At 39.6% G+C, this 27805-nt stretch overlaps 1 protein-coding gene across 1 annotated transcript in view; it reads left to right on the top strand.

Moving 5' to 3' along the window:
- The window catches only part of GOLGA1 (golgin A1), a 2378923-nt gene that overhangs the window by 763652 nt on the left and 1587466 nt on the right, over nucleotides 1-27805 (top strand). Inside the window, exon 9 of the mRNA XM_044058132.1 lies at nucleotides 14401-14512. Within this exon, the coding sequence (XP_043914067.1) occupies nucleotides 14401-14512 (112 nt within the window). The remainder of the gene's footprint in view (nucleotides 1-14400; nucleotides 14513-27805) is intronic.

Genomic DNA, 27805 nt, shown 5'->3' with positions numbered 1-27805 from the left:
TGGAGCTTTTGCAGTTCTGAGGATGGTACATCCGGACGTCACCTTTATGCCATACCCCGTACCCATAGAACATACGTGTGACATACACAGCACCCTTTACAACCAAAAGACTTTAGTATACTGGCTAGATGTCAGGCTGCCCTTGGCAGTGGATCCCTATTGTAAAGAATACTGCAACAGTGAAGAGAAGGACGCCTACTGTTATGGTAATTTTTTACAAAACTGTGCTTTATAGCAGTTAGCATTCACAGTAATGCCATTTGAAAGCACTTGTGCATCAAATTTGAAGTATCTCAGTCCTGTCAGTTCAAATTGCTCCCAAAATCACTGTATGAGAAATTAAGGTATATTACACAAAGTGCAATGCGCTGTTAATAATTTCAGCTGGAAATTGAGGCTAAGAAGCTGCACGTCACTCACAAAGCTGAAATTTTTGGGGGGGATTTTAGTATGCAGAAAAAAAGTCCTTCAGCCCCAGTAGCCACACAGACCATTTACACAGGGGATATCCTAAATATATCTGCTTTAGCTTGTTGGTAGTCCTGTGCTTTGCAACATACAAGCTTTGTTCTGTTGGTGTAAAAAAGTGATACCCTTTGCTGTCTGTGGTTTTAACCTGTGATGGCTGAAGCAAGAGATGAAATGGACAGGAAGAAACAAAAAAAAAATAGTTTTAATAGGCCAAGGTAAACAAATTTTAACTGGCAGCTTCCAAAGCAGATTAAGAACCTTCGAGAACATAGGAATATAAATGTAATTTGTCATGGTGACACACCTAACATTCAGAAATATTTGTCTTCTTAGAGACAATATGGGAAAGGCAAATGCAAGAGCCAAGAAAACTAAAAAAGGAAAGAAAGCAGGAATTCAAGAGTCTAGTAAGAATAGAAGATAGTAGTCATATTAACGAATTAGATTTTAACATTCTTTTCGATTTTTTCCTAAGTAACAGTGTAGATAAAAGGAACATAGAGCTAGTGTGTGTATCATATGCTAGAAAAAGCTACGGGCCACTTTATTCAATGTTTGAATGGGGGGGGGGTCATTGGAAATCTTTTAAGTTTTTATGCCTACTGCTAGTATATTTTGAGCAGAAAACACTTTACTTGACATTATCCATTCTTGTACAACAAAAAAAATCTGTTGGTAGTTATGTATTCTGTGTTATACTTTAGTTGACGCTTCATTGGGCTAGTGGTCAGTGCAGCCTGTGAGTAAATTTTTCATAATCCCTTCATTGTCAATGTAACTTGGCTGCCTGAATAAAACTTTACTTCTACAGGGGTAAAATTTCCCTTATCCTCACAATTGTCATTTATATGTGTGTGTGTAATCAGTTTGATGTATTTCCATGATAAAGTAATTTTTAACTTAGATTATCTGGAAGTATCATCTTTCTGCCTTGACCGCTTAAAAATAACTGTGATCTGTTACAGTAAGTTAGCGGTTGCCATGCTGCTCAGGTTTTCATGTAATTAGAGTACATTTAAATGCATTCATTTTATAGTTATGGTACTGCTCAGGGTGAAGTTTGCCAGTACATCATTTCAGGGAAACAAGATTCACAAGCTTTGAGTTTTGTGACGCTAACCTTATGAAAGAAGTCTTGAAAGACGTTTGGTAATTCAGAAAGTACATGATTTTTGTGGTGTAGAATCCATGACCCCAGCCTTTACGTTGGATTGTGCCTACTAAACTTTTGTAAATAAGCAAGTAAATAAATTCACACTTGCATTCAGCTCAAGTTACTTTTAGGGAAAAGGGCCGTTTCTCTGTGTGGTGCTCTTGGAGTAGTGTGGCAGTCAGCCCTTTGGCGCATGCGTACACACACACACACACACACACACACACACACACACACACACACACACACACACACACACACACACACACGACACACACATACACGTTTACTTTTCATTTTCAGACTAGAAAACATCATTTTTCATTATTCTTCTTCTTTCAGCTTTTCCCGGTTAGGGGTCACCACAGCGGATCACCTGTCCACTCATGATTGGCAATGAAGTTTTATAGTGTCGAGTTGCCAGCCCGGCACCCAACCTTCCACAGAAGGCACACACATGCACGTACTCACACCAAGGGCCAATTTAGAGTGTCCAATCCACCTACAGCATGTCTTTGGAATGTGGGAGTTAACCAGAGCACCCGGAGGAAACCCACGTGACCACAGGGGGGACATGCAGACAACGCACAGAAGGCACCCCAGCCAAGGATCAAACCGGAGAACCTCTTGCTGTGAGGTGACGCCAACCGCTGCACCACCCTGGCCGTAGAGAAATTCAGATTTGTTAAACAGAGCCTGTGAATCTGACCTACATGAAGCTTATGGGAAGTTCAGCTGAGTAACCACTTTAAGTCCTAGAATTTTTTTTGACTAATCTTATTTTGTTTAGTTTATTGGTAAGACCACTTTTGCATGAGTCAGTGTTGCAGGCTTTATACTGAAAGTGATTCACAGACGCACAAACCCATACAGCTTAGTAGTTCTTATGAAATAAGATAAAAACATTGTGTTGCATTTAACTGCAAAACAAAAACAGTTGTCATTCACTGAATTAGTTTGCACTCTAGCAATCATAGTCTATTCTGATTTTTTTTCTCTTTTTCAATAGATGAATAATGGCGAGTATGTATTCATAGTCCAGGGCTTCGCAAATTACTTACTGTTATCTGCAAATGGTGGTGTTACACAACTATGTAAATAAGGTCAGAGAAAGTTGTTTTGAGATGAATAAGGAAAAGTGAAGTCTTTTTTTGAAAACACACCCACTTCTAGCAAGAGAGTAAATTGTGTAAAAGTTCAGCATTTCGTACTTGTAAATTAGTTTGGCAGAGTGTGAGGGTTCATGTTACTTTTTCTGAATATCACAAGCGAGTGTGGTTAATTGCAGTCATGCTTAAAACATTGGAGGAAAGCTGCAGACTGTGCAGTGCTTAAAAGTGATTTTTTTCTGTATATAGGGGTATTCTTTTGTGGACACCCTGATGGTTTCATTAAAGAATAGTAAGGGGAAGATGGGAAAGATTGAAAAGGAGCCAAATAAGAGAATACACAAAGCATCAAGAGGGCTTGTGCTGGAAGAGATGGGAGAGGATGGGCCCACTGCTTTTTGGAAGATAGACTCCCTTATTTTTCCAAATTTATTTTTTGAGAGGGTAGTGTGGATGGGAAATAGGTAAGAGGTTGTAGGAGAAACGGATAAGGGAAAAATAACCAAGGAAGTGCCAGCAGTAGTCCCAGTCCACAAAGCCTCAAACACACCTACTGCTAAATGGTGTTGCAGTGGAGAACAACAAAGTTGAAGGGGTACGGGACTGTGCTGGTGCAGTGCTTAGCACCAGCTTGGGAGGGCATGTCTTCCACATGCTGAAGAGAGGCTTTGATGAGCTGAATTCTCTTGCCCACTACCTCTACCAGTACATTGTCTACCAAGTTCTGAAGCCCCTTGACATGAGTGTTGCCAGGCTGCCACATGCCATGGTGCCAGAGATAGAGCATGGAACCAATATCATAAACTGAAAACCACTACCGCAAAACAAATCTACCTAGCTCTCTGGAACAAGGCCAAAAAAACTCATAAAAACTGATAAAACTAATTATTACAAAACCTTACAAGAAAAACATGCCACTGCCCTCAAAAATTCTGGGACTCGATAAATAAATTACTTCACCCAGGTAAAACCAGCACTCCCACACCCACAATACCAACCAGTAATGAGGACATCCCCACCCAATTCAACAGATTCTTCACAGAAACTGTTCTAGCCCTTTCTAATACCCTAAATAGCATCTCCAACCCCACACCCTCTCCTACCCCTTCTATCCCTATTACACAACAAACTCCCTCTAACTTTTAATTCTCTCCAGCATCCACAAAATTTATTACTAAACTCCTCAAAAAACTAAAACCCACTACACTGGCTGCTGACAAATTTCCTGCTGATTTCCTTCAACTCTCAGCTGAAACCATATCTTACCCCGTATCTATTCTTATAAATAGATCAATATCTGAATGTAAAGTACCTAAGCTGTGGAAAATATCCCATATTATCCCACTCCACAAAGGCGGCAACTCCCTTGAGCTCACCAACAACTGCCCAATCACAATTTTATCACCATTATCAAAAATACAGAGAGTAGTGCATACACAACTAATGCGATACCTCCTAGAAAATAGCCTGATATCATCATCTCAACATGGGTTTCGACCCTCCCATAGTATCACAACAGCCCTACTCTCTTTCACTAACCTAGTCAACACCCATAGAAACAATGGACAGTTTGTATCTTCTGTATTCTTGGACTTATCAAAAGCATGTGTTATGGTCAACCACAGCATGCTGCTCAAAACTTTATGTACCCTTAACCTTACCTCATCCACTATGTTTTGGTTCAACAGCTATCTGTCAGACCGACAACAAGCAGTTCTGTGGCAGGACCAACTATCCTCCCTTCTGCCAGTATTCATAGGAGTCCCTCAAGGTTCAGTCCTTGGTCCTTTGCTATTCTCCATATTTACAAATCAGATAGCTGTATCCACCCCCTCTGCCTCTGTAGTGCAATATGCTGATGACACTACAAACAATAACACAACACAACTTTACATTGACTGAAGCATGGTTTTCTAGCATTAAACTTCTACTCAATCCCAAAAAAACAAACCTAATTCTCTTCACTCCAGGCAGATCTTCTGCACTAAACAATGATTTCAGCATAAACTCCAAAGATAATACCCTAATCATTCCAACATCACACACCAAACTCTTAGGAGTAGTAATCAATAACAAACTTAAATTTGACATACACATAGCCCAAACAATCAAAAAAGTGCACAAAAAGCTTGGTCTCTTATATAGGAACAGGCAATTCATGACCAACCATGCCAAAGCCACTATTCCTAGAACTCACCTACTATTCACCATACTGTATGCCTCTCCATTCCTGATGAATCTTCGCAACAGCGAGCAAAACAAAATGACAGCTTGCTATAACAAGATTGCCAGGTTTGCTGCAGGTGCCTCTAATAGGGACCATCACTGTCATTCCATCAAGCAGCTCAAATGGCTTGAGTTACCCCATCTACTTTTTACTACACAGCTCTCCATAGCCCACAAACTGTACTACCTCCCGGACAAAACCCCCATACTACAAAATCTAATACAACCCTACACAACCACCCGAGTCCTAAGATCAACAGACCAAAATCTCATAAACGTCATCAAACATAGGAATGAAGCTGGTAAAACTCTCTTTGCTTGTACAATAGCAAAAACCTGGAATTCATTTCCTACTCACATAACTTTGACAGCTTCTGCCCCCCAATTTAAGAAACTACTCAAAACCCACTATTTTAGCAACTGGCTGTGCTCATGTGACTCCCCAGGCTAATTTGCCACATAGCAGTAATACTAGGATACTGCTAAGGATGACCCAGTTCTGTCTAGCCTCTACATTTCTTATTCCTTCTTAAAATTGTTTTATTCCAATGGTATTAATTTGTATGTCTATAATTCAATATTAAACACACTCCTATATGCCATTTGTTTGCATTTAAAAACACAATTATGTGCTGTACATGAGCCTGTGCTGCAATATTAGATGATATTTTATATGTGTGCATTAAGAATGCAATGCTGTTTCTTATAATTGTATCTGTTTCGCAATTGTTTAAATGGAACTTTTCTCCCCGGGCCTCCGCTGTAAATGGACCTGTATCCAGTTGGACTTTCCCGGTCATCAAATGTAAAATAAAATAAAACATAAAATACTTTTGAACAAACAGCTGTTTTAAGCATCTGTTTTAGTTGTATTTCTGTAGCCTACACAAAACTGGCTTGATGTAATATAACTATTAAGTCATTTTATGGAATAGTAGTAATTAATATTTTCAAATAATTTTTTTACACAGTCAGCATCAAAACCACAGTTCAACTATACCAATACATTTGGATGATAGCAGCAGCAAAATGGAAGCTGCTGTTGCTGATAACATAGCTATATTTATGAGGCACCCAGAGGAAAGTGCTAGACTGCCCCCAAGTTTAATTCATTACCCCACATGTTAGTAAATCTGCAGAAAGTGACAGTACATCACAAAATCAAACACAAGCTGACAAGCCACTAACTCTTGTACTGGAGGGGTACCCCAGCACCTTAATAGTAGTATCTCCAAACCCAGACAAACACTTTAAGGATCATGGTAGGCATTCAGAGGCAACAGTGTCCATGGTGACATCTTTGCAAATGAAATCAAGGTGCAGGTTCTTTTTACAGCTGTCCCATGAAACATGTAAAGCATTGGCTGTCCAACAGCAAATGTGCTGTGGCATTGTTAGGGTTCCGAGCACTGACAGAGAGTCAGCTGGAAATGGTCAGAGTCCTCTAGGACACTAGAGTATGCATGATGATTTCCATCACTACTTGGAAATGGCTGAGAATAGGGATAATGCCATGATCCCAGTGATGCATAGTGTGATGGCACACCAAGCATCAGTATCCTCCTTATTCATACACTAATTAGGAAATACCAGAATCAAGTTGGAGTCAGTCTTGCAAGGGGCAGAGGACAGGGTACTGTACGGACATGTAGGGGCGATCACATGATAATACTGTTGCTTCTCAGGACAGTAATGTCAGTAGTCAAGGTGAACAAGCATAACATATTTCAAGCAGACCATGTCTGCATTCATCTACACTTAGCAGAACTTCATATTCAAGGTCCTGATCACTGTCATGCAGAACTGTCAGGTCAGTGACAGCAAGATCACCTGCATCGAGTAGGTCACAGCATTAGACCAAGACACATTACAGTTCTCTTGGTAGCCCCTCCACAAAATCACTTGCACCTTCACCTAGCCTATCTATGGGAGATGTGCATGACTCATTTGATATTGAACTACTGTGAATCAGCTTCAAAGACACAGCTGTTTGGCTGGAATAGGGCTTGGGTGAGTTTGAGTTTACAAATGTATGCATTTCATCACAGTAAAACTAGTATGTATACCATCAGTGAAAGGTGGACAAAGAACAATGCTACATGTATTACCATTCCTACAGGAGGCAGTTACCTACTATATAAAAGTAGTAATGCACAAAAGTTTTCAGGAGCAATTTATTGTAACTAAATGGCACATTAAAGTGACTGTCCTGCCATGTAAATGTACACTGCTGCCACTTCACTCTCTTCACTGCATAAATTATAGTTTATGTTTCTGAAGCTAGAAATTGTGTATGACAGCATAAAAGTAATCTGATGTGCATTACAAAAGAATAATCTAAGAAGAGATGACATAATATAAAAAATCAGTATAATTAATTTTCCTTAGGTTTGCAGTAAATTAACTCTGGAAATATTTCACTGTTGACAATATTTGTTACTTCTGAATAATTAAGTAATCAGTAAAGCAGAACTTATTCATCAAAGCAGACATAAATGTGAGTTACTTTTTATATGATGCTTACAACATCACTGAACAGGAATCTTTTAGCACTGGGGCATGACTTTAAGTAACAATAATATGCATAACTTTGGTAAAAGATAAAAAATATTTAAAGATGAGAAGGAATGTCAGATGAACTGTGATAGCAGAATATGAACCGCTTAGCGTAGCCCGCAGTTATCACTGCATGCATCAGTTAAACTCTCTATTAAAAAAAAAAAAAAAAAAAAAAAAAAAGGAAACACTAACCTGAATGTCATGGTCTATAATTGTGGAGTGGACGCTGCCTCTTTATCTGCACAGCTGTATCCCTTATCACTGCTCCAACTGGTCATTATTACTCACCTTTGGAGGGGAACTAGGAGCTGCACTGACAGCACTGGTCTTTTCACCACCAGGCTGGCACATGATCATGTTATGCAGAATGCAACATGCAGTAAACATCTACACACATTAACTGGGTCATACTGAAGGGCACCATCAGACTCATCCAGGCACCTGAAACAGCTCTTCAGGAGGTCAGTAACCCTGTCGATGACAATACCGGCCTGGAGCAGGGATGTGTTATACGTCTCTTCTGTAGCTCCACTTGGATTTCTCACTGGTGTCATGAACCATAGCTCCAGAGGATATCCAGTATTACCAAAAAAAAAAAAGTTTAGACTTCAGCAGTACATTTTACCATGAATAACTACTTAAATGCGATATTTAAAAAAATATATATTTTTCTACTTCCAAACAAGATGACCACTAGGCATCATACCATGCAGGAAACGGTGGTAGAGTGAACTAGTTTGTCAGATATGCGAATCATGTACAGCTAGGATGCGGGATATGCATTGATTCACACCCAAGTATCACACACTACTTGGTAATTGATTGAGTGGTCTCTCTTCTTGTTGTATTGCTCCCCTATATAGACGGGCCATAATTGCAACAATTTATCCCACAGGGTACTTCAGGGAAATGTGGCAGCCCCATAAAAGGCACTCCTAGTCCTGGTGTTTTCCTGAGGTGACACCAGGAAATAGATATACTGATTCATACATGCCAAGAGTGCATCCAGGAACTGCTGCAACATTCTCGAGGCAGAAGCCTGTGAAATCTAAAGTGTCCCCAGTCTGTCTCTGGATGATCACTGTAGCAAGTATAGTGAGAGCTCTACAACCCTTGTCCACAGGAATGGGAAGTTCATGCATTAATTTGCTGCTCCTATGGGCATCAAACATACCCACTGAGACCCTTATAATGTCACTCTCCGATCTGAACCTATCAAGAATTTCCTGATATCAAAGTTATAATGAATTATTCTTTTTTCAAGTGAGTGCAGCGGTGCACCAGCAGTTTCTGCCCAGCCAAGACAAACAGCTCAAACTTGTAAGCAGCAAAGCTAGCAGCAAGTAGAAGTATTTTTGCTGATTGCAAATCTAATAGATTAGGTGAGGCTTCTTTCTGTAACACATCTGCAACCAGCATAGAAAAGCAGGAAAATTTGACAATGAATTGCAAATGTTTTAAAGCGTACTTTATTAGCTTTTGAAGATTTACATCACTGCTCATTTATCTCATTTTTTCATATTTGCATAAGCACATTCGAGATCATCTTGCATTTGTGTAAATGGCCTCTGTGAATCATAGCTCAGCTGCATTCATCCATGAACATTGCAGATATCCTCAACACATTTGCTTAACTGACTATGAATACTGGTTGGCATCTTACTGTTGCATGTTTTGTAAAACGTGCTGTTTTTGAAAGTGGCCGTATCTGTGCGAAGTTTTTTGATGAACTGTTGTACTGTTTTTTTAATAATTGGCAGCATACAGAGTAGTAAAAAGAGAACCCCAAGTAATGAATTGTCCCATTAAGCTTGCTGTGTTGTGCTGTGCTGCAGGGTGTAAAACAAAGCCACACCCAATCTAGCAAACATTTGCCCTTAATAGACATCAAGGCAGTATCAGGCATCAGGCTTGTTGACTTGCTCTACATACTAGAGCTCTTTTTTATTTTTTTAAATTATCATTGAAATAGCCATCCACAAACCTTTTTCCCATTTTTGCACATGGGTTTGGGGTGCCACTTCAACAGTGACAATCATCTAGAGCCAAGGTTTACACTGCTGGATGTCTAGCCCTGCCACAGTAATTCTTGCACACACCTATGGCCAATTTCGAGTGTGCAGTCTATCTACTGCATGCTTTTGGAATGAGGGAGGAAACTGGAGCACCCAGAGGAAACCCACTGGAACAGTGTGAGGACATGCAGACTCCAAACAGAAGGCACTCCAGCTGATGATCAAACTGGGGAACCTCTTGCTGCGAGGAGCCAACATTATTTGCTGTGTGAAACATGTTAAGTAAGTTGCTTATTTGTGCAGCAGCGTACAGTACACTTACAAGAGGATGGTGCATTATAGAATGTGCACAATATGCACAAGATTTGTGTACTCCAAGCATTTCAACATGCAGTGATAAGATACAGAATTTCTACACACACACACACACACACACACACACACACACACGCACACACACACGCGCACACACACACACACACACACAAGCATCAGTAAATCTCCAAACTACATCGGCAAACAGGAACACGAACTGGAACACCACTGATGGGACAAAAACTTCTTTATTATTACACATTCTGGTACCTCGGCTTCTTGCCTTCTGTTGAAACATTTTAACACTACAAGTATGTCCCTATGTATACAACTCATCTTTCCAATTATTCAATTGATTTTCAAACAATTGCATAAGTAAATGATTATCTTACTACTAAGCCAGCATTTAAAGTGTACTTCATTAAACATGAAACAGACTAGTGAAGTATAATTTAAAATCACATTCTTAAATGCAAATTGCACTGCCATTTCTTCATTCAATAACAAATGTGCATACATAACTAACACTGCATTTCTTAAGACTTTTAAATGCATCTGTTTTAAATGCATCAATATTTCCTTTACTTTCTTCATATTTTACGACAGTGTGTGAAAAAATGAGTACAAAAATGATTATATTTTTTACATATTGTCAATATATATTTCATCTATCAACATTGTGTATGTTATTCTCCATACACCAAAAACTTAAATTTAAAGTGAAATGTGCTTCAGTAAATATCAAACATTCTAATGGAGTTTTGACACTTATAAAAACAAATTGCACTGCCATTTCTTCTTTCAACACCAGCTATACAAGCATGAAAAACATTGTTTCTTAAACTTCTAAATGCATTTATTTTTAACTACTTCTGTGTTCCTTTAATTTCTTTACATTTTTTCAATAACTGTGTTGAGAACATAAATACAAGATCCATATTCCTGACATTGTCACTATGTTTATAAGTGCCATATTAGTTTTCTTCCCCCATTATACATATTTTTTCTCTCATAACCAAAAATTTAAATCAACTCATGATTATCTATGTATTCATTTTAATCCACCTACATCCACTGTTATTTGACAATAAAAGTTATGTTATATTACAGTACTTCCAAACTTCCTTCAATTTAATTTGTGATTGTTAATAATCTTAACAGTTTATATGCCCGTGTATGAATTTTCCAATATAATTTTATTTTGCATTTTACTCAATTATTCTAAATATTCAAATTATTTTCCAAATTCATTCCATGAGGACATAAAGTATGAAAATGAATAATCATTCTACTTTCTAGTCTGTTTAATTGTTTTTTATAAATTCCCATGACTGTAAGTCAGATGTGCTATGATACTAAAAAATAGACTCTTGTCCAACCCTTGATGTTTAGACAAGAAGTGCATGGCAACAGGACTCTCAGGCTTCTGTCTTCTCACATCCCCAAATGCTCCATAATTCGTACTTTGGCCTTTCTGGTAGTTTGACCATTATACCAGGAAATTTGATCATTGTCACAGTCTGTTATATAAACAACATCACAGCTGTCACAGTTATAATATTCACTGGCCTTATACAATTTACCATTGATCTTTTTACCATCTAAATTTTTAACACGATTGCATACTGAACATTTTCCACAACTATAGGTTCTAACAGTTTTGCCTATTACATCCGGACATTTTAATTTTGAGCCTTTTCTGTTTGGCAGCTTTTTTTAAATTGTTGTACCTGCTGTAAGAAAACACTATATGTTTAGGGAACAAAGAGACGATGGAATTGCCTCACTGACAATTTCCCAGGCCTGTCTAACAATTCTCTCCAAAAAAGGGAGAAAAATCAGAGTATCTTGTAACAAAAAATAATTTATATTCCGCCCCTCCATCCTCTGTACCATCTTTGACTGTTCTTCCATAATGGTTGGCACCAACCCTCACTCTGATTTACCAGCATCTGTAACTTTATTCTTTGCAACATCTGGTCATCATGTTCTCTGTTCTTTAATGTAGTGTACACCTCATTCAAGTTCGTTTCCTTTAAAGCAACTTCAGAGGTATTCATGAAAATTCTTTTGAATTCCCCATATGGTAATGACTCAATCAAATGGTGGGGGGGGGGGGGTGCATACCAGTAGCATGCAGAAAATTGTTGACAGCTGTGGGTTTTTCTATATGGCTTGTGCTGTATCTTTTTGTCATTGTTTACATAAAACATGACATCCAAAAATGAAATGCTCTCCCTACCAATGCCCCAAGTAAACCTCAATCCATGTGGGTGATTTAAAATTTCCATAAATTCCACAAATTCAACCTGATCACCTTTATAAATGAATAATAAGTCATCTATTTCTTATAGTATACTACATTTCTCACATAATAATATCGTAGTGTCATAAACTGATTTTCAAAATCCCCATATAGATGATAGCATACGATGGGGCAAAATCTGCCCCCATCGCTGTTCCCCTCATTTGCAAGAAAAATTCATTATTCATGTAAAATAGTTAAGAGTCCGACAAAATTCAAGTAAGATCAACAAAAATGTAGAGCGCGGCCCTTCCCCCAATTTTTTAGCCATTGCCTCCATGCCCCATCTTTTGTTAATATTACAGTACAAAGCAGTAACATTCACTGCTACCCAAAAATAATCTTTCTATTCCAAATCGAGTAATTCTTGACAAATCTGCTGGGTATTTTTAACATGAGAGGGTATAGCTGTCAAATATTTCTTGAAATGAAAATCCAAAAAAAATTTAACATTTTCGAGAAAAGATCCTATTCTTGAAATCGGTTTCCCCGGGGGTTTGAGCATACTCTTATGAATTTTAGGGATAGCATATATAAACGGATGTCTAGTTGTATTGACAATCAATTTTTTAACATCTTTGTGTTTAAAAAAAAACAAACCTTTCTCCATTTTCCAATATATCCTCTAATTCTGTTGAAAATCTATGTAAAGGATTATATTGTAGTTTAACATAATGTCCTTCTTCAGATAATATATTTGAAACCATTTCATCATATTGTGATATGCTCATAACTACCCAGTTGCCTCCCTTATCAGCCATTTTGTATACTATACCATTCAAATTTGATCTAAGTTCTTGCAAAGCCAACTATTCTTCCTTCCTTAAATTATAAGATTCAGATTTCTTTACAAACTTGACCACAACCATTTTCCACTTTTTTACACACTCCATTTTCAAATACATTGATAGCTTGACTAATCCTGCGGGGCATAAAACTGCTATCTGAAGTCAGTTTGGGAATTTCTAAACATCCACATCCTGTGAAAAATGGCTCAGGTGAGATATTACCTTTTGAATCATCAGTTTGATTCCCTTTACCAAAACCCACACGTTTCAAACATTTCATTTTCATAAATGCTTAAATTTAATAAATCTTCTTCATCAGAAGATTCACTAATATTTTCTACATCTGCAAAATACATATCTTGTCTCATTTGAAAAAACACTTCAAGATTTAACTTGCAACATAATTTCTTAACATCAGTAATCATGTCTGCCAAAGATGGAATTCTGGTGGGTACAAATTTTGCCCCTCTAAGCAAAACATTTTCAGCGGCGTCAGTAATATTAACATCAGTGAGATTGATAATTTTCATAGCATTATTTTCAACTTCATGATCTTGAGTCCCTGTAAGCATTTCAAAATTTAAATGAGCATCAGTTTGCTGATGTGGTTTGGAGATAAGATACAAATTGCCTGATGTATGACTGTGCATTGCCAAAAAGCTTTTATGAATCATATTGGGGTATGTTTGGTGTATATGCCTTCTGCTTAGTCGCAAGCTGTTTCACAAAATGCAACGTGATTTCGGATAGAACCTTCTACCCTACATTTAGCTAAAGCTGTCCACTGTGGGCATACAAAGATTTTTATTTTCTGAATAAAGTACTCTGCATGCATAGTGCTTATTGCTGATAGAAACACCAAAACTGTATTGTTAATGTACAAATAATGTATTCTTACTCTGATGCCATTTTGTGGTTAGATATTATGAAATTAAACACCTTCATTGAGGGTGAGTGGTTCACATGGCAGGCCACATAAAATAAATCTTGTCAGCATGTATTATATTCAGCACAATGCAAACACCCCTCATATGCTTTTAATTATATCATTAATTTTATCTGAATTATTAATTGTATTTAAGTGAATGTGGTTTTGTTTTGATCTAACTTTTGTCTTTTGAGTTATCCTTTATTTATAATTGCAATGAAGGGTGCACAGGAACAAATAAACATTGTAAATAAGGGCGTATTTTACAACATTCATAGCCGTACAGTTTATGCCTGTCAGCAGCACTGCTGTTTTTTTTTTTTCCTTTCTTGTTAGTACTTTCTAATTTCCATGTGCTCCTCACATTTGGCTGCCCTTGTCCAACATGCAGTTTTATTTAATTTCTTCACTTCTTTTCATGCTACATCAAAATAATTTAAAATGCAAAACATTTCTGCTTAAAAGAATGTACTGTGCAGATGCAGTTTAACAAGTGGGATTAGTTAATTTTTTTATCTGTTTATTTTTAAGGGACGAATTATTGGCAATGAAATTGAGTGCTGAAGACAGAATAGGAGAACTTGTACGTAGTGAGCAAGACTTGCAAAATATCATTCAGCAACTGTCCTGTAGCCATCAAAAGGTAATCAAATATAGAGTGATATTTTGGGATACTCTTTGGTAAGTGATTAACAATTGCTTTTAGTAATTGTCACATGCACTTCAATCTAGCAAAAGTTTGCTTGGTTGTATGTTATGCAGATAGAAAATGTATACAGTGGCCCATTTTACAGCCCGTATGTCTTTCTTAGTCAGTAAGGTACTATAGAAAGGATTCATTATAAAATCATGCAGTTGGTCAAGGGGATTGTAGAAGTAATTTTTGTGGAATTTTTAAGAACTTAGTCATCTAAAAGCAGAAATCCTCTTTGTGCAATAGACTGTGACCCAACAAAATAGTTCTCTCACCTTTGCTACTTTTGGTAGGTTATGATCAAGGTTTAGAATTAGAAAAGTGGGACAGAGACTTACTGAAGTTGTTGTTTTCGGTTGGTAAAAAGATAAGTCATGCTTGAAAAAAGATAGGGTCACCATGGGTGAGAGATAAAGGGATTACTACCCAAGCTTTATATGCTATGGAAAATTGTTCTGGGTTGAGCAAGAATGCAAGATTATCTCACTGAAATGAGCATGGTAGATTGAATTAGTGTAGTGTCCTCAGAATCACAGTCGTAGGTTCATAGGTGTGCACTAGGCTAACAACCACTAGAGCCTTTATGAGCCTAGCCATGCATCCCAAATCTCTGACAAGTTCTGTTTCCCTTGATAAAGGTAAGCAGAGGCTTGGAGATGAAACTTTTGCAAGTGGGGCCTGGGAGATGAACCACTTACAGGCCGCCAGTGCCCATTAGAGACATAGGTGCCAACAACTGATGAATTTCCTATTCCACATCCAATTGTCCAAGTTGCGATTGAATTCAATTAGGGAGAAACTCTGCTTTACATGGATGGGGAGCCTGTTCCAGAGAAGGGACAGTCTCTGGGATACATACCTGTCTCTCCAGCAGGTCGTTTTTATATCACTAGCAAATTCTCGGTCTCTGGAATGGATAGTTCTGTTACTGTTTGTTTTACAAATCTACAGGAGGTCCATCAGGGTGGGATCTGACAATGCCTTGTATGCCAGGCATAGAACTTTCCTCAACAGCCTGTAGGAGACAGAATACAGGGATAGAACTTTGTATTCTTTTAGTGAGGAACCTCTGTGAATGTTCCATTTGTTAGATGTGCCTGGTTAGGAACATAACAAATGGGGGGAGGGGGCATTGCACTCAATGATTGGTCTGATGAGGAACAATGACTCTTTGGACCTAGACGCCACACTTTTGTTTATTAGTTGCCCAACATAAAATTATTTCCTCACTACTGTAGACATGTGATGGTCAAATGTTAAATTACTCTGTGTGTTTCCTCAAGTTACTGTCTACTGCATCGACTCTTGGGGTGTGTTGTCAGTATGATAGCTATGATAGCTACCAGGGATGGATGGACTCCCGAAGGATACTATTAAGCATTTGTTGGTATTTAGGTTCTAGTCATGTTATATAACCATAAAGTTTTAATTTTTTTCTCTAAACTAAATTAAATAAGTAAATGCGTGTTTTGGTAAAATGCAACTTCCTAACAACTGGTAGTTTTTAATTGGATCCAGCTTGAAAGTTGAGGTAATTTGTTCTGTTTGGTTGTTAACCATTGGTTTGGTTATGTAATTATTTTATATGCATGTCTGTACACTTGTATATAGTTGGTTACTTAATGAAGAGCGTAACTTGGAAAAAAAGAAACTTGTCCATGTAAAAAGAAAGAAAAAAAAGTGGTTGATTCACGAGAGTTTCTTTGCTTGAAGAGGACTGTTATTAAGTCCACATTATTAGGGTGAGCTGCACTGATCCTACAAATCAGAATGAATGGGAACTGTAGCAAAACTCTTAGCAAATAGTGTATGCTGTATTGCAGAAAGCCATTTCATGAGAAGTCCATCAGTAATGTTGATACTTACCTGACTACACATGACCTCATCTCCCTGAAGCTTGAGATGCGCTTCAGTAAAACAAAACAGTAAGTACTACTTTATTTTATTTTTCATTTGTTGATTGGGTTTGTCCCACTAACCTAGTAGTCTTTTTGCAGTGGAGACCTGAGGTAGTATTTACTGTAACATTTGTTTATTCTTGCTGCAGCATTCAACTATTGAGTTTGCTGTGACTGTGAAACATCTGAATTTTCCAAGTGTTGCTCAGTCGGTGCTACAGCGTTGGACTGATGAGATTGCCTACACAGTGAGATATCAGAATTTTTCTTGATGCTGTTTGCTCCATTAATGCATTGGTAGACTTTTACATTTGCTGAGGCTGTGAGGTGTAGTTGATGTCCTTCAAGAATGCAACTGCAGTCATAACATGTGGGTTGTCCTGCCTCAGGCAGCCCTCGGTCGGACGGATTCCAAAGTCTGGGTCCGACGTCGGCTGATGTCGCATTTCTCTCCGACGTCAGAGCGGCTGGAGTATATAAGCATCAGCCGATGCCATTTTATTCAGTCTTTCTTGCCGCGCGGTGCCCGAAGCAGAAGCAGTTCGCAAGTGCCGGTCGGTCAGCTCCTGTATTCTACGATACCGAAGTCATCAAAAAAGCTAAGTACCCCGTTGGGGACCTTTTCTTGCCTCAGCCGATGTCAGAAATTACTGAAAAAGTTAACAATTGTCTTTTTTGTGGTAAACAAATACCTCATAAGGATTTCCACTCTTACTGCCTCCCTTGCCTGGGCCCAGACCACGACGTCTCGGCCTGTGTAGCCTGTGCTCGCTTCAACAAGCGCACTCTCAGGCGCCGGGCGGAGTTCGCTGAAGCCTTTTTCGGCAATAAATTTGCTTATACCATGCCGTCGGATCTTCTGACATCACAAACTCCCAAAAAGCGAAAAGACCGGGACCGACATCCTCGGCCCACGTCTACTACCGACTCCACGCCAAAACCTAGCGCGAGTGCTCCAGTTCCCTCTGAGACGGTCTCTCCACCACTCCGAACCGAAGACACCGCAGTACCGACGACTCCGATTCCAGACATTACTCCGACGCCAGTTATAGATTTTCCTCCGGATACTGAAACCGAGGAGATGCCCGAGACCATTGCTGTAGACAAGATCACTCCTGCACGTGGAGCTGCCAGGCCTCCTATGGCCATGTCTATTAAGGCCTACACTAGGGCTAAGGCAGCCAGCAAAACAAAGCATATTACTTCAAGATCCTTACCTCAGCCGACTCCAGAGACACAAATTATGTCCATGGCTGCTGATTTAATTTCCATGATTAGAGGTTCACAGACCCATCCAGAGAGAGCATCCCAGCCTCCTCCTGATAAAGGCCCGGGTTGAACCCTCTGACCCTACTCCTTCAGATGAAGACTCTGAGGGCTCTGTCCACTCTGATAGCCAGGAAGAGCTCTTCCAGACCTATGAGGACACAGATGCAGAAGATTCCATCCCTTCGGCCTCCCCTCCTGAGGATATTTCCTTTGGGGAAGTTCTGCACACCATGAGGGAGCATTTCAAGTGGCAGGGCCAAGAATATTCTGATTCCAGGAAACGCCTTAGGACTTTCCTTAAGAAGCCTCAGCACAGGCCCTTAGCTATTCCTCCTGTACTTGATGTTCTGGATGATTTGTATTCTGATTCTAGTGCTACCCCTGATACTCTCCCTCCTGCACCAGCCAAGCCAGACAGGTATTACAGGGTCCCAGAAACTCATTCCCATTTATTCAGGGCCCATACTGTTGATTTGGAAACTATTTCACAGGGGCCTAAAGGAGTTTCAGCCTCCACCTCTAAAAATCCTTTGCCCTCCAACAGGGAGGCAAGGTCTTTAGAGAGATGGGGTAAAAAGGTTTACACTTCCACTACTTTATCTATGAGAGCTTTAAATTGCCTTTTTCATATGTTCCAATATCAGGATTATCTCTTAGAAGATTTACAGAAAACACTAGCTTCTCCTGATCCTTTAGACAGGAAGACTTTGCAGGAAGCTGTACATAACACTCAGCAAGTAAGCAATCACTTCCTGCAGTGTGGATACGATGCACTGGAAGCTTCATGTAGGGCAGCTATGACAGGGGCAGTGATGCGAAGACATGCTTGGTTAAAAGATCAACCTCTACCAGATCATGTAAAAGCAAAACTTCTGGATGCACCTTTGGAAAAGAACAAGCTTTTTGGGGCAAATGCTAAGGATGTGCTAAAGACCATTGAAGAAAAAGCAAAATCAGTTCAGACTGTAAAGGATTTCCTCCAGGTTCAACCCCCCAGATTCAGTAGGAACTGGCCTTCAAAAAACTGGTCCTTTCCTAATCCAGAAAAGTTTCAAAGGGGGTAAGAACAGACGTGGCCGAGGAAGAGGCCAATACAGAGGCCCTTACAGGGGACGTCAATGGCAGCCAGGAAACCAAAGAAGGTGACGCAGGGGTTTCTCCTGCCCAACAACCACAATCTCAATGACTTTCCTCTACTACCGCCTACCAGGGAACAACAAGAAGCTCCCTTGGGCGGAAAATTATCTCTGTTTGCAGAAAACTGGCACAGACTGACAAAGGACAAATGGATTTTGGACATTATAGACCGAGGGTACAGGTTTCATTTTCATACCCTACCAAGAAAACAAGGCATGCCAAATCTACCACAGCATCAAAGGGCAGAGGCTATCAAGCAAATTTCTCTGCTAACTCAAATGAAAGCAATAGAAAGAGTTCCACAACAAGAACAAGAACAGGGATTTTACTCAAGACTGTTCCTTGTTCCAAGAAAAGAAACTCAATGGAGACCAATACTGGACTTGTCCGCATTAAACATCTTTCTCATAGTACCAAAGTTCAAAATGCTGACTCTGCAGCAACTCCTTTCCATGCTGGGCAAGGAGTCGTGGCTGATTACTCTGGACCTCAAGGAGGCATACCTGCATGTCCCTGTCAGACACAGTTGCAGAAGATACCTCAGATTTCTTGCAGGGCCAGAGCATTATCAATTCTCAGCATTGCCATTTGGCTTATCTACTGCGCCCAGAGTGTTTACAAAATGCCTGGCTTCAGTATTTGCTCATTGCAGGCTCCAGGGTATACAAATTTACCCGTACCTGGACGACTGCCTCATACAAGCGGACGACAAACTGATGTTGACAAAAAATCTGGAATATGTCATACGATTACTTCAAGCTCTGGGATACACAGTCAACTTCCAAAAGTCAAGACTGCAGCCATCCCAGCAAATAATCTTCTTAGGAGCCAAACTAGACACAGCCTCTCAAATGGCTTACCTGACAGAAGACAAGCAAGAGAAGTTAACTCAATACTTCAAAGATTTAGCAAAACTCACCCAGATGACTGCAAGGAGATTCCTACAGGCCCTGGGTTACATGGCATCCTGCATTCTACTGGTTCCATTAGCAAAACTACACATGAGAAAGCTTCAATGGTACCTAAAAAGCGTTTGGTCTCAGCACAGCAACAACTTGGAGACAATCATACCACTCATTCCATGCTTACAAAAGGAATTCCTATGGTGGGCTTTGGTGAGCAAGGAAAACACAGGTTTGTCATTCAAAAAACCACAGATAACACAGACCATGACTACAGACGCCTCAGACCTCGGATGGGGGGCGCACATGGAAGGCAGATGTATACAAGGACAATGGTCTCCAAAGGAAACACATCTGCATATAAATCAAAAGGAAATGCTGGCAGTAATGCATGCTATCGAGGCTTTTCAAAACCAACTCCAGCAAGGTCACTTAATGATACGGACAGACAACACCACTGTTATGTGGTACATAAACAAGCAGGGGGGCACTCACTCTTATCCGCTTTGCAGACTGACAATGCAGCTTTGGGAGAAATCACTGAGTCTAAACATCCAGTTACAATCACAGTTTGTTCCAGGAAAAGACAATGTGTTGGCAGACAGCCTAAGCAGGAATTTCACAGATCCACACGAGTGGAGGTTGCATCCGAAGGCTTTCAGACAACTCACTTCGACATGGGGCAAGCCAGAAGTGGACCTATTTGCCTCTCACCTCAATCATCTACTACCAAAATTTTGCACAAGGACATACCATCCAAAGGCTTGGAAAATAGATGCTCTTTCATTCAACTGGAGCTCCCTAGCAATCTATGCATTCCCACCTCTGCCACTGATAACCGCAGTATTACTAAAGATCAAAGCAGAGAAGCCCAAGGGAATCATAATAGCTCCGGATTGGCCAAGACAACACTGGTACCCACTACTACGGAGCATATGTCACACCAGGAGGTGGGCCCTCCCTCAGTGGCCTCTACTTTTGACTCAGCACAATTTCGGAACACTGCATCCAAACCTTCAGACTCTGCAGCTAACAGCCTGGGAGATCCCATAAATAAATTCAACTTACCTCTCTCTAAGGAAGTTCAGCGGATACTAACAGAGGCTCGAAGACCGTCCACCAGAAAGGTCTACTTAGCCAAGTGGAAAAGATTCAGCAATTGGAATTCCAGCAAAGGGCATGATGCATCATTACTGAACATCCCCCTTATCTTGGAATATTTGGCAGATATGTTACAGAGTGGCCTCTCATATTCATCAATAAAAATACATGTATCTGCCATTTCAGCTAGATACAACACTGATCCTCCTGTTTTTTCTCACCCCTTACTAAGACAATTCCTCAGGGGAATCAAGAACATTAAGCCACCAAGAAAGGCCCCAGTGCCAGCCTGGGACCTCAATTTTGTCTTAGAAAAACTGACTCTACCTCCTTTTGAGCCAGCAGCTTCAGTTGACTTGCAATTTCTCTCATGGAAAACAGCTTTCCTGTTGGCAATTACCTCAACAAGAAGGGTTTCGGAACTACAGGCCCTAATGGCAATACCACCCTTTATTATTTTCCACAGAGACAGGGTTTCATTAAGGACCAACCCTTCCTTTATGCCAAAGGTGGTATCTAGGGTTTCTCTAAATCAAGCCATTCATCTGCCTGCCTTCTTCCCCAATCCTGAGAATAAGAGGGAAAGGCTTTTACATACCTTGGACATTCATAGACAACTTCGATACTACCTGGACAGAACCAAGGCCAGTAGGAAGTCTGAACAGCTTTTTGTAGCTTACGCCCCTGCAGTCCAAGGAAAAGCAATTTCAAAACAGACTATTTCTAAATGGATTGGACATTGCATCAGATTCTGTTATTCCTTTCATGGAAAGACTGTTCCAGCCTATGTCAGACCACATTCCACCAGAGCTACAGCCACCTCTACAGCATTTTTAAGAGGGGTGCCTACAAAGGACATTCTAGAAGCTGCTACATGGAGCTCCGTGCATACATTTTCAAAACACTACAATCTCCCGCTATATTCCAGATCCAGAACAGGCTTTGCTTCGGCAGTCCTGCAGGGTTTGATTGCCACACCATCATTCTCCTAGAGCATACCTCCTCCCCCAGCTAAGCTATGGTATTCTACCCACATGTTATGACTGCAGTTGCATTCTTGAAGGACATAGTACAGTTTTGTACCTACCATAAATGTAGATGTCCGAGAGACATGCAACTGCAGTCGGGTTTTCCCTCCCTCCATACCCCTCTATGCTTAGGGTCCACTCCTATCCCCCTCTCTCTCTTAGCTGGGGATATCTGTTATGGTGTATTTGTTTTATTGCTCATGTATTTGTTTGGAATCCTGTTTTTGTCTTCCAATTTGATTACAGCCTTCCTTGGAGGGCACCTGGCATCTGGGGCAAGAAACACTGAAGAAAATGGCGTCAGCTGATGCTTATATACTCCAGCCGCTCTGACATCGGAGAGAAATGCGACATCAGCCGACGTCGGACCCAGACTTTGGAATCCGGCCGACCGAGGGCTGCCTGAGGCAGGACAACCCACATGTTATGACTGCAGTTGCATGTCTCTCGGACATCTACATTTATGGAAGGTACAAAACTGTACTTTTTCCAGGCATCTGGTGGAGGTGCTATTAATCCTGAGTTGTTGCTTGATTGCTGCAAAAATGGCAACTTTACCTTTTTTTTATTTTTTTGTATTCCTGGTGATCTTGACGTTTGACATGTTGTTCTGGTGCAGTTGAAATTGGTGCGTTATCTGTTGCTGACATTTAGATGGTTTTGGATGGTTTTATTTATCCTGGCTTTTGGTTGCACATCATTTTGTGACACTGAGTTTGAGTGTTATCGTCATTTAAACCCTGGGGTGTACTTAGTTTTTATTGTATTCTCAGCACTACTAGTAGTACATAAATTGGATGCTTGACTGATGCTGAGCTGTTTTACCTGTTAAATATATTTATAGTTTACTGTTTTTTTATATAGTTCATTTTTTCAGAGCTCCTTCACTGTGAAAAATCTATATTGTTCCAGTGCCTTTTCTTTGTAATCTATTTTATGCTGTTAAATGCTTTATTATGATTATATGTTAAGTGCTTAGGAATATGAACACTTCAACCATGAACATGAAATTGAGGACAGTTAGATTTACACCAAGCTATCTATGGGTAAACTTGAATTGGAAGAATTTGTCAGTAATCCCAGAATGTATGGAGTGTGTCATAAGCCTTGACAAGGTCCAGGTAGACAGAGTGGACTGCATGCCCTTTATACAGGCCTCAGTAATTTTTGAAGCGCTCCACTAGGTTGCGCAGGCATGATCTGCATTTTGTAATGACAGTCTGGTGTGTATCCAGAAATATAAGTTCACCTATATCATTATTTATTAGTTAAGCTACATCAGGCTCCATAACATCTCACATAGTACTGGTGAAATAATAGGTCTGTAAGTCCTGGAGTCAGTAGAGAGGCCAGCATTATGCAAGGGCACCACAACGGCTGTTCTACACACCTTGAGGATATAACCAGGGGTGAAACTGTTTGATGAGTAAATGGAAATATTTGCTGGGTGGGACTTCACATTACTGCTCAATGTGTGTAAGAAGTGTTTGGTCACATTGAAGTGGTATTTTTAGTTTGGAAAGTGCCAGATGGATTTGGTACAGAGTAATTTTGGAAGGGAAGGTGTGAGGAGAATGGGGGTGGAAGAGAGGGAGGGTGGGATAAAGTTGGAAGAGCATTTACACTGCAGTAATAGCAGTGTCCTTAGTTAGAGATGGAGGTACCATATAGATAAATTTGGTAATAAAATTACTTCTAATTTTCTAATGTATATGAAGAATACCTTTTGTTTGTCTTTTGAACTGGTTACATTAAGTCCATAATCGGCCTTGTGCTTAATGCTTAGCTTGAGGGACTTACTTGCCAGGTTTTAATCTCTATTATAACATTGAAGTAGATATCTTTTATAGATGGTTAGGAGCTATTATGCCATACATCGAAAGGATACACATGTCAGCATATCTGAGAGGGAGTAAAATTCAGAGTAGTAGGCAGTAGCCTAATATACATGATTTGATGGGGAGCTATACTGTTTGTAATTATTAATCATATTGGTAAATGATAGGTAACTAGAATTGGAGAAGTCCATTAATGTGGAGGAATTATTAGGGACTATGAAGCAGGTTTTTAGGGCAAAGGTCACAAAGAAATGGCCAAGAAGGGATAACAGGTAGAGTGCTACATCTGGGGAGTATTTGTTAGAATGAGATTTAGAAGACTGACACGTGCACTGGGCAGGGACACTATATAGTCAAGTGTATTGACATTTACAGAGTGCAGATATCTCTGGGCATGTTTGCTGTTAATGGTATACTTTTACCATTTTCTGTCTAGAATATTTGATGTAGTCTGTGCGAAAGGAACTTTTGATTAACTTTTCTAAATAGTTGAGGCATTATGCATGCTTGAATAGATGAGGTTCTAATGTCATAATTAATTTTACTGAGGATTACTAAGACATCAACCTTTTCCTGGTTTGTATCATGTGGAATCTGGCAAGAAGCAGTGAGGGCATGAATAAAACCTGATATTCCCACACAGTTTCTGTAGCTCTTCTTCAAAACAACTTACTTGCCAACTGTCAACATGGCTTCAGACCTTATCACAGTACCACCACTGCCCTGTTATCATTCACAGATTGTATTAACAATAACCGTAACAAAACTATTTTTTCCTCTGCAGTATTCATTAATTTATCCAAAGCTTTTGACATGGTTAATCACCAGCTCCTTTTACATATAATGAAATCTCTATCACTTAATCCCTTAGCCATAAATTGGTTCAAATCTTACCTAGAAAACAGACAGCAGACTGTACTCTGGCACAACAATCTTTCTAATCTCCTTCTCATCTCCCTTGGTGTCCCTCAGGGCTCTATATTAGGTCCTCTCCTTTTTTCCATTTTTATTAATGGCCTTCAGTCAGCAATTCCACACACTACCTGCATTCAATATGCAGATGACTCTTCTATTATCTGCTCAGCCACTTCTCAAACCGAACTACAGACCCTTATCCAGAAAGCACTTAATACTGTTGAAGAATGGTTCACAAACCGTTGCCTCCTCCTAAACCCAAAAAAAACTAAACTGCTACTCTTCTCACCAACCCGTAAGTCCACCCCCATAATTTCACACTTACATCTAACAATGGTACTCTTATTTCTCCTGACCCTACTACCAAACTCCTAGGAATAACAATAGACAATAACCTCAACTTTGATAGTCATATTAACAGTACAATAAAAACTGTCAACAAGAAACTGGGATCCCTCTATAGAATCAAACCCTTTCTTACACCAGTAGCCAGGACTGCTATAGCCAGAACTCACATTTCTACATTACTCTATGCTTCACCCATTTATACAAATCTTTCTAAAAACACCCTCAACAAACTGTCAATATCCTATAATAACATTGCCAGATTTGCTACTGACTCTCCTTTCAGAACTCATCACTGCCTTAATTTAAAACAACTTGATTGGCTAGAATTTCTACACCATCTGCAATTTCTACAGCTTACTATAGCCCAGAAGACCCTGTATCAACCCTCCAATACTCTCTAGCCTCTTTACCCCCTGCAATAATCCAAAAAATTTACGCTCATCAAACAAACTACTGTTTAACACTTGCAGATCCAACAACTCAGCAGGTGACTCCCTGTTCTCTAATACTGTTGGAAAGCTATGGAATTTACTACCCACTGAACTCACAACTCTGTCTTCTCTTACACTTTTTAAAAAGAAACTCAGACTATAACTCAATACACACTGGTTATGTTCCTGCACTAATCCTGACTAACTTTCTTGCTTCTCACCAATAACTACCGTACATCATAGTCTAACCCTTATAGTTTCCTTTTACCATGAAACTGCTAATGAATTTCATAAATATATGTGTATAACATCCTCTCATTAATATTATCCTTACTGTTTACTGTTCTTGCTATGAACAGTCGGAGTATGGTTGTTAGTATTTCTCTAACAATGTTCAACTATTTGCTATTTTTTTTGGAAAAAAAAAATATATTTTTAGTTCTAACTACAATTTATTTGTACTAACTACTACTACTTTTTATATTGTATTTTTTATGTATCTTTACTGTTATTTCCTTCTTTATTGTATTTTGTAAGTGTCTTGGAGCTTTTCTCCCCAGGCCTCTACTGAAAATGGACATGTATCTATTAGACTAGCCCGGTCAACAAATGTAAAATAAAATAAAATAAATAAATAAATAAATGATAGATGTACCCTTAAGTAGAGTGAGAGCTGTCACTACACTGGCTCCTAGTTTCTAAGATGCACACATGTTGATTTCTTCAAAAAAGGCCCTATGGGAATAGCAAAAGTTTTAGCTGCTGTGTGAAAACAGAGGTGAGAGGTGCATGCCATTTTTGGCAAAGCTAGGGAGTCTGTTGCCCATTTCATCACATGCAGATACACACTGGATCCTCTCTAATTTCTGAAGCAAATTATTTTATCAGTGAATTTACACATCATTCTTAAATAAATGCCATTGTGTTTTAAAGTTGCTATCAGATAAGATCTGTTAATTTTTTTAAACACCTTTATTGAATTATCACTTGTGACCAAGGGTGCCCGCAGGCAGGTGCAAGGGGGTGCACTTGCACCCCCCTGGAACCAGCTGGCCGAGAAATTAATTTAAATAAAAAAAGTTTTTTTTTTAAAGGGCGTTCCTCTTTAAGAACGCCCTTTGCATCCCGTCCAGTCGCACAGATGCAACAGGTGTTTGCGACCTGTTTTCGTCATCTGTGTCTGTGTGCGGCTGATGGTTTACGTCCTTTTCTTTTGCACCTACTGGAAATTTGAATTCAAGAGGACGTTCGGACTGCACACATGAATGTAGAAGTGAAAGGTAGGTGTGTGCGTGTGTGAGTTTAAGTGTTTACGAGATGTGTGTGTGTGTGTGTGTGTGTGTGTGTGTGTGTGTGTGTGTGTGTGTAAGAAATAGGTAGGTAGGACTCGGAGTCTGTGGATGTAAGAAGTAGGTAGAAGTGTGTATGCGTGTATGTAAGAATGAAATAGGTAGGTAAAGGCAGGACAGAGCCTACACTTTTGGATTTTTCTTAATAGACAGAAAACACAGCTGAAAGCTATACTTCTAAAGAGTTGTTTTTCAATCAGATACTAAATAATCCAAGGTGGAAGAATTTTTTTAAATTTTCTGTAACCACTCCTTTTTGGGGGGGAGTTACCAGGATGCCTGTAATATTAGTTGAATATCCATTTAGACAGATCAGACATGGCTGTTTCCTCTGTTTCTTTTATACAGGTATGTAAGAGTCTGTAATCTGGACCATTTCGAGACAGGCCCATAAATTTCTACTATTGCTGTTCTTTTACATTGGATGTAGACTACGAGATGATTGTGAGGGCTTTTCTGAAGGTGTTGCAGGAAATTTTACTCATGTCATCCACCTCTGGTACCAGTGGAGGCAAAGGCATTTATTGTCTGCTGTTATTTTAACTTTTTCTGCATTTTCTTCTCTGTTCTTCTTAACAGGCATCTGTTTGGGTGACTGCAGCAATTCAAACTGTTATGATTCTGCAGGCCTAAATGTAGATACCATCAGATTTGGTGACACTGGTTCTACTTCTGGATTCAGTGCTATAGCTTTTGTGGTCAATTCCTTCTAAATCAACTATGCCATCTATGACCCCATGAGTTAGGCTCAACCATTTGGGGTGAATCTTGTTGCCATTTCTTGACTGGGTCAGCATAACAATACTTGGCTTAGACACCCTCACCCTTAGGCTTGGGCTTGATATGCCCATCAACCTTGGGGTTTGAAGTATTGCTGTTGGGGTTTTGGCTTGGTGTCAGTTTTGGCCTTTCATGAGCTTTGGTCACAAATAGTCGGGGTCAGTGCCTTTAGCCATGATTGTTACTTTGATGTTGATTTTCTCAGCTACATTGCAGAGAGTAGTGCATGTGCTGTCCTTGGCACCT

The sequence above is a fragment of the Protopterus annectens genome, chromosome 16.part0, assembly GCF_019279795.1.
Source record: "Protopterus annectens isolate FY-2018-M chromosome 16.part0, PAN1.0, whole genome shotgun sequence".
NCBI classification, from domain to species: domain Eukaryota; kingdom Metazoa; phylum Chordata; order Ceratodontiformes; family Protopteridae; genus Protopterus; species Protopterus annectens.
The sequence above is the reverse complement of the archived record's forward strand: the minus strand, read 5'-3'. Positions and strand labels throughout refer to the sequence as shown.